Source organism: Egretta garzetta, unplaced genomic scaffold (genome assembly GCF_000687185.1).
Source record: "Egretta garzetta isolate BGI_Z169 unplaced genomic scaffold, ASM68718v1 scaffold706, whole genome shotgun sequence".
NCBI classification, from domain to species: Eukaryota; Metazoa; Chordata; class Aves; order Pelecaniformes; family Ardeidae; genus Egretta; species Egretta garzetta.
The window spans coordinates 454,529-461,859 of NW_009260015.1; the positions used below are offsets into that span (position 1 = coordinate 454,529).

The window sequence follows — 7,331 nt, forward strand, 5'->3', positions numbered from 1 at the left end:
CTCAGATAAATATTTGACACAGAAAACCCTACTGTAAAATCAGATTATGATCATGTTTGTCACATGCAAAGTAGAAAGCAGGGAGGATTTTCTTCATGCATATTGTCATTAAAACATAAAATCTGGCCAGCCATTGTTCAACTATATTTTTTTTATTCTCTGTGAGGAAAACCAGTTTGCTTCTATGTATATAACGTAAATTAAAGATTAACTATATGCTTATGGTTTGATCTTGCTCCCACTGGACTCAATTACAAGCTTTTCGAATTGTCCAGAATTTGGCAGAATTTAGCCCCTGCTCACAAGGCAATAAGCATTTACTCCCATTAGACACTTCCAGTGAAATATAAAATACCTCCATTGACTTATAATTATATCAGCACTTTGTAGGAATGGCTCTAACTGAATTTTACTTCTCGTTATATTTTTTCCCTAACCATTCTAAAGTGGAGCCCACCTTACTTTAATAAAAAAATGGTAACTTTCTTGCATGTAGTTGAGACATCAGGGATAAGCACCTGAACGGTCTTTTAAACTGCACTCCCATTTTAATGTTTCTGTGTTCATCATTGTGGCTTTCCAGAGATTTTCCAGTCAGCAATCTCCTTTTCTTTGCGCCTTTCCTTCCCAAATTAACTAGCTTTTACATGTCCAAGATTGGTAAATGAAAGGATTGATAGAGTCACACTGTTTAACTGGGTGTAACTGCTTTACAGCAGAGAACTATAGCAGCAGAGAAAGAGAGGATCGTAAAACATATAGTAGCCCCTGCAAAATTAATTGTAGACGTCTTCTTTCTCCCTCAAGCAACCCTAAGCATTTTTGCAGACTGTGAAAAACTCCACTTCCACAAGTTTTTGGACTGGGCATCTTAAAAGCGCAGTGTTAAATGATCACTCACCCAAACTGTTCTGTGGGCAGAAGAGGCTTATGCTTTATTTCTTAACTTTCCAATTCTAAAAGCGTTCTAGGCTTCAGTCCACAAGACACGAGTGAATCTTGCAAAGACCCAACAACACAAATTGTAATTTGCAAATTAAAATGGGAACCAAAACATGCTTTAGTCCAGACTGCAAAAATCTTCCGGAGAAGCTGGGTACACAGCTGGAACAGTACCAAGTTCCACAGTGCCATGGCCGTTCTGCAAATGCCGGTAGCTTAAAGATCGCTCACGTATTTCAACACAAACTGTCATCGCAGTATCTTGATATAGCATAATAGGCACAGGGGGTAAGGAAGGCCTGAAGTGGCTTAGGTTTACCTTTAGGCTGTCCTGATAATGTTGCACAAGGGTTGAACTGTGTCTACATACACTCTTGTCAACACTACACACCTGAGCTAGTTTGGAGGTGGGTGGCGGTATAACTCTGAACACCCATAGATCAGAATGAACTGATCTATAATCCTCAAAACCTTACTTAAAACTGCTCAAATATTTATACAATATATGACATACAAAGCTACGTATAAATTCTAGGAACAACTGAGTACACTGATCTGTATATCTGTCTCTTAAGAGCTATAGCTACTATCTTTATTCTGTTAGAAATTATGCATTCTGGTAGAAGGACTGTTGAGTTTTTGTAACCGTGGATACTCTCAAGCTTTTCTTGGTACAGCCACATAGCTCTGAAATATCTTGTTTTTCAGGCTTTCACCAGAATATGCAGTAGCAGCTGCCACTCACAGCTGACCTGCTGGCCTCAGCACTTGATGGGGTAAGTACTCCACCAAAGAAGTCCTAAGAAAAAACAGTCCCACCAGAACCATTTAAGAGTACATCTCTTGAACAAGGGGTATGTTTGGCAGTATAAATACCTGAGCTACTTAGGTTGGATAACAACAGTAACAGAGACACAGGGACAAGGACTTCAGCATGAGATATAGGAGACATCATCTACTTTGCGGTCTGGCATGTGCTAGAACCAAAATCATCCTGTGAATGTTACCTGAATTAGCTAGATCAAACTTTGTGTATGCCAATCCACATTACAGTCACACACATATAAAGTCACCCTGGGCAGCAGCTGTACAGGTTTACCTTTAGCTCCTCTACCTACTCTTCATATCTCTCCTACAATTCCATGTATTTACAGGCTAATTACTGGACCAAATTCCTCTTAACAGGTCTAGTTCAAATCAGTTACTTTCAAGTCAGCTCTGAGGGTAGTTTTATAAAGAAACACAATTAGAGAGTATTTAAGCAGATCTAAATTGGAACAATATAAACGTGCCACATTACATTGCTCTATTTTTATATAAAAGCACGCTATATACTACTCACCAAAGAGTTTCAAAATGTTTTCCTACCCATCTGTTGAAAAAAGAGCCTTTCTTAGGTAAGGAAGATGAAAACTGTTCTATCTTTACTTGTTAGCATCAGTGACACTTCTAAAGTGTTGTGAAGAAAAAATATGTTTAAAATGTGAACGTATTATATGCCAAAATAAACCCAATTTCAAAAGGAAAATAATTCCAACAGAAAGCAGAGAAATTCAAAACATAAACCATAATTCATTTTATTTTACTTACTTCATGCAAGCAGCATATAGGTTTTCCGCTCCCAATGAATGAGCGATAGCCATGCATTCTAGTACAGGTTGCTGTTTTCCAGGAACAGGCTAGAGTAAATTATCACAATTATTGTACATTCTGACTTACAGAAACTGTACAGAAGTACAGAATCTTCAGTTCAAACAGAAGTACTGTTAGCTACCATGGTATTTAAGCTTGTTTGCCTTTATGCAGAATAGGGAAGTCATCTGTTTCCACACATATCAGTAAAGTAGCATTCAGCCTAGTGAGCCTAAATGCATGAAAATGCTCAACTCTAAGCAGTTGTTTTTAAACTAATTTTAATTGAATATTTTCTAAATACATGCCCATGAAATCTGATATGCAAATATATACTATTTCCATATTCCTATTAAGAGCAATTAAATATACAATGGAATGTACTAAATTATACTCCATGTATATATTGAATTGATCATGTGGAATACTGCCTTTCATCAGTTGTGGTTCACAAGCTTCTACAAATAGGTGGATGATACCCCAGGCCTTACTCCCATCATCAATCCCAGTGAATTTTGCAGATTTACACCTCAGAATAGGGTCTGTTGAATTAAGTTAACACCCTGACCACACAGCTGTTAAGTATCTCGTCAATATGATGTGTAAGTAGTTGAATGAAAATTCTTCTTAGGCTTTACAGTTCACAAAGTAGCATGAGAACTGACATACCTTTTGGAAAAAATTGCAGTAATCTCTTTTCAAAATGTAGATAGCTACTTCTTTCAGCCCATCTAGCCCATACATATCTGCAATGCCCAACATGCGACTAGAGAGAAAGCAGTAGCAACAGGAATCAAAAATCATTTTCATATATGCATTTTCCTTGCGCGACAATTTACATGCCAATTTCACCTCTTCGTTCAGTCACAATTTACTGCAGAAATAGATTAATAACCAAGGGGGAAACTTGCCAAAGAATAATCTTCAAACAGGAACATGTCTTGACCTAATAATAATCTCCCAACCACTGGGTCCAGGCTATATAAAAGTAAGCCTCAGCCGCTGGCTGAGAAACAGTTTAGAAGGCTCTCAGTTTCTCTATTTTAAGGGTAGCAAGTGAAAAAGATATTTGTGCCAGCAGAGTTTTGGCATTTTGTAGGTTTTTTTTCAAGGCTTAGATGAAATGTTATTGATGACATCATATCTGAGAATTACATCCCTTCCAAATACTAAAAAGCACAGTGAGCAAACTATGAATTATTTTACATAATAACTGATATAGTTTTATTTTCTATGTCAATTCATCACCTAACATTGACATTGGGGCATATTATAAACAATTCCATATTTTTTTTAGATAGATAGATAAGGTTTGAACAATTTCTAACAAGAAATTGTAATGTTTTAATATTTAGCGGCAGAGTTCAACAGCTAATATATAAACGGTTAAAACATTTCAGAACTTACTTCACTAGTTCAGGACTATGTATAAAACTGTGATTAAAAACTATCCCTGAAGAAAATGCCAACATTTACATTGGTTGCTATATATCACCTTTTATGGATCTAAGACTAGCTTACTTAGCCTTAGCATCAACTCAAAAGATTATTTAAAAATAAATTCCAAATATTACCTATTATATATTATCATACATTGTACATATTATTCTGAAAACTGAAAGGAAGGTACAGGCAAACTAGGAATATGAAACTCCTGTTTTGCACTCTCCTTACATAATGTTCCAAAAATGTCTGGCCCACCTTTTCCAGTAGCTGCCAAACAGACAAGATTTCTTCAACAGCTTTATTTCTGGCATTTCCTCAAGTATGCTTAGGTGTAACGATCATTATATTTGACATCTTTGTCTTATTTATACTACATGAAGAATTTTCCTTTTGACTTCTAACTGAGAAAATACAAATTACAACTAAAAAGAATAAAATTTGACATATACCCAACATCAACTTTGTCTGGGAAGTCCAGAATACCTCCATATATAAAATGCAAGATGACACTCATTTCTACATGGCTTATGCTGCAAAAAAGAAAGAAAGAAAAAACCCAAATAAAGACATGTCCAGAATAAAACACACCACATTTCTTAGCCAGAGGAAGTTGGTCAAATGGCTGATACACCATCCAGCTGTTCTGTGAATGGAAGGTAAAAGATCTGATAAAATTAAAGCTATAGTCAAGATTACTGCAATGTAAAAATGTCTAAATGGACTATATTTTGGGTGAATTTTGCTACTTTGCTGAAACTTTGTAATAATTTAAATCTTTGAAATGGAGTCATAAGCAGATTAATACTAGTATCTAGATTATTTACAGTCATAATATGCAGAATGGATTTTTTTCATCATCTCCAAGCTCTTTAATAGTAGTAAGTCAATTATTAAGCAACTATATATTTTAAAACTGTTTTATAAGAATTATTTTTAATTCTTGATTTTAGGAATATATTTAAGCTTTTCCCACACTAAAAATACATTTAATAGTTTTACTACGACACTAAATGGAATTGTTGCACCTCAAAATATTTAGAAAACGTCTTTATTGCCTAGATTCAGATTAAGAAATATGGAATTTCTACAGAGTTGTGTTTGCATCCTTGCGTTGTCCTAGCATCATAACAGGGAAAGGCACAGAATGTGCCTGGTGGACACGATCTCCTGAACAATACATTAATGTACTTATGTATGTACATCTCCGTGTGCAATCTTCAGAACCCACAAGTGCTGTGTACAGTAGTATAAATGGAACAGAGTCATGCAGACTGAGCTAAGACCCTTTAAAACATTAGACATGTTTAAGCAACAGACACTGATGACTAAAAACAAATGGGGAAAAAAAGGTTACAACAAGCTAAGAAGCAAAGTCGACACAGTTGTCTCTCTCTGTATTAGTACATGATAGCTATAAAATCAGCAAGAAAGAGTTTCCCCTCAGCCTTGCAGCTGTTATCTTAGGCAGAATTTTCATTATTTTAGAATAAGCCATATGTGCTTTATTTATAAGTGTTTAAAAAGACAGCATGGAAATCTGCGCCAAGCAGAAAACTGAACTAGAAAAGGTAAAATAAATGGATATGATTCTTAATAACAGAAATTAAGAGACATTGGCATGAGATGGCATTCCTATAAAGATTAAGTACTTCTCAGCAGAAAGCCTCTACTGAAAAATAGGCATGAAAATTTCTTAGCTATATAGAAATCAATTACAGGGAGAGCAGTGTAAATACCAGAGTAATTGTTGACCATCAGCCTGTAAAATATATTATGTATAGCATAAAAGCTAAGGAATCAATTAAATTATAAGCGTATTGTCTTATAAAGATTAGGCAGTCATACCCTAATCAACAGATAACCTTCCTGATTTTGCAGTAATATTATTACACTGACAGAAAACTAAAATTATGAAAATGAGAAAGTATCACTTGGCCAAGCAATTTTATATTAACACAAAGCAATTATATTTTGCAACGCTGTAAGGCACATAGTTCTTTCTGAAGAAAGCTGAGCCAGCCAACATCATGCCTGAACTAAAAAAAGCTACCATGTACAAGTATCAGCATTAGCTTGCTTTTTAAGAAAATTCAATATATTTAAATTGATTTTTCTAATACTGAAAAGAACTTGGCAGTTCCCAGTTTATCTAAAAAGTCATAAGTATTCATCCTACACTGACAGCTCCATTATTTTCAGCTCTCACAGAGAAAGCCATTGCGAACAAGCACACCAGTCAAAATTGTTTTAGTGTAGGATGCTGAAATATCATTATTAAACACTATTTAAGAAGTGTAATTGTTTGTCTTTACATTGTAAATATACTCTTATTGTACAAATAGGTATGAAAATAAAATTACACTATTCAGACATTAATAATACCTCCCATGACATGTGCAACACGAAGTGAGAGAATTGCAAAATAGACTGTGAATACTAAAACATACTCTACAGAAAAAGGATTAGTACTCCTCTGCCGATGAAAGAGACTTCCTCCCTGAACCCTCTGACAATATTAACAAATGCACTACACGCCGTTTCATACCGAAGTCAAAACAGTACTGGGGAAATGTATCAGGTTGAAGAAAGTGTCAAGGCAGATTAATCTCCAGTGCTCTATACACAGCACAGTTGTTATGTATTTGCAGTGATTTGAAATTGCCTACCTTTGCTCCCACACGACTGGCAAAGACAACACTTACCCTTGAAGAGTGATGTGCTCTTGGGAGCTTTCAGCCCAACTTCCACTCAGCATAGCAGCAAAGTAACTAGATCTGGCACATAAAATGGCCCTGGGAGGAAAAAAAGTAAACATTATTCCACTAGATACAAATATTTACTATGAGACTCTTTGATAATGTTGACTTAAATCTTTGCCCTTTATGCATTGAGGTGTCATCCGTATACTGCATGCCTTTCCTTCCAGTATGCTTGGAATTTCAGAATATGCTAAAGGAAAAAACCCAAACAGTATTCTAAATTTCTCACTTAAAGCTTGTTTCTAGTATGACTTTGACATTCACACAGAGGAAATTATTATCATAATATATATTATAACACAAAATTGAAAATTCTTTCTTCTGGTCTATTTACCAAACAACCTTGGTTATACATTTTAGCTTGGTTATACATTTAGCTCTGGGCTGCATCAAAAGAAGCGTGGCCAGCAGGTCGAGGGAGGTGATTCTGCCCCTCTACTCTGCTCTGGTGAGGCCGCACCTGGAGTACTGCATCCAGCTCTGGAGCCCTCAGCACAAGAAGGACATGGAAGTGTTGGAGCGGGGCCAGAGGAGGGCCACAAAAATGATCCG

The 7,331-nt window shown here is 35.8% G+C and overlaps 1 protein-coding gene across 1 annotated transcript in view; it reads right to left on the reverse strand.

Annotated features, from left to right (window-relative positions):
- Positions 1–2,280: 2,280 nt before the first annotated feature.
- The window catches only part of LOC104127917 (BTB/POZ domain-containing protein 8), a 10,636-nt gene continuing 5,585 nt past the window's right edge, over positions 2,281–7,331 (reverse strand). The window contains exons 3-7 of the mRNA XM_009640629.2: positions 6,723–6,812; positions 4,470–4,550; positions 3,244–3,340; positions 2,533–2,621; positions 2,281–2,314 (exon numbers count right to left, since the gene is read on the reverse strand). Of these exons, the coding sequence (XP_009638924.1) occupies positions 2,281–2,314; positions 2,533–2,621; positions 3,244–3,340; positions 4,470–4,550; positions 6,723–6,812 (391 nt within the window). The remainder of the gene's footprint in view (positions 2,315–2,532; positions 2,622–3,243; positions 3,341–4,469; positions 4,551–6,722; positions 6,813–7,331) is intronic.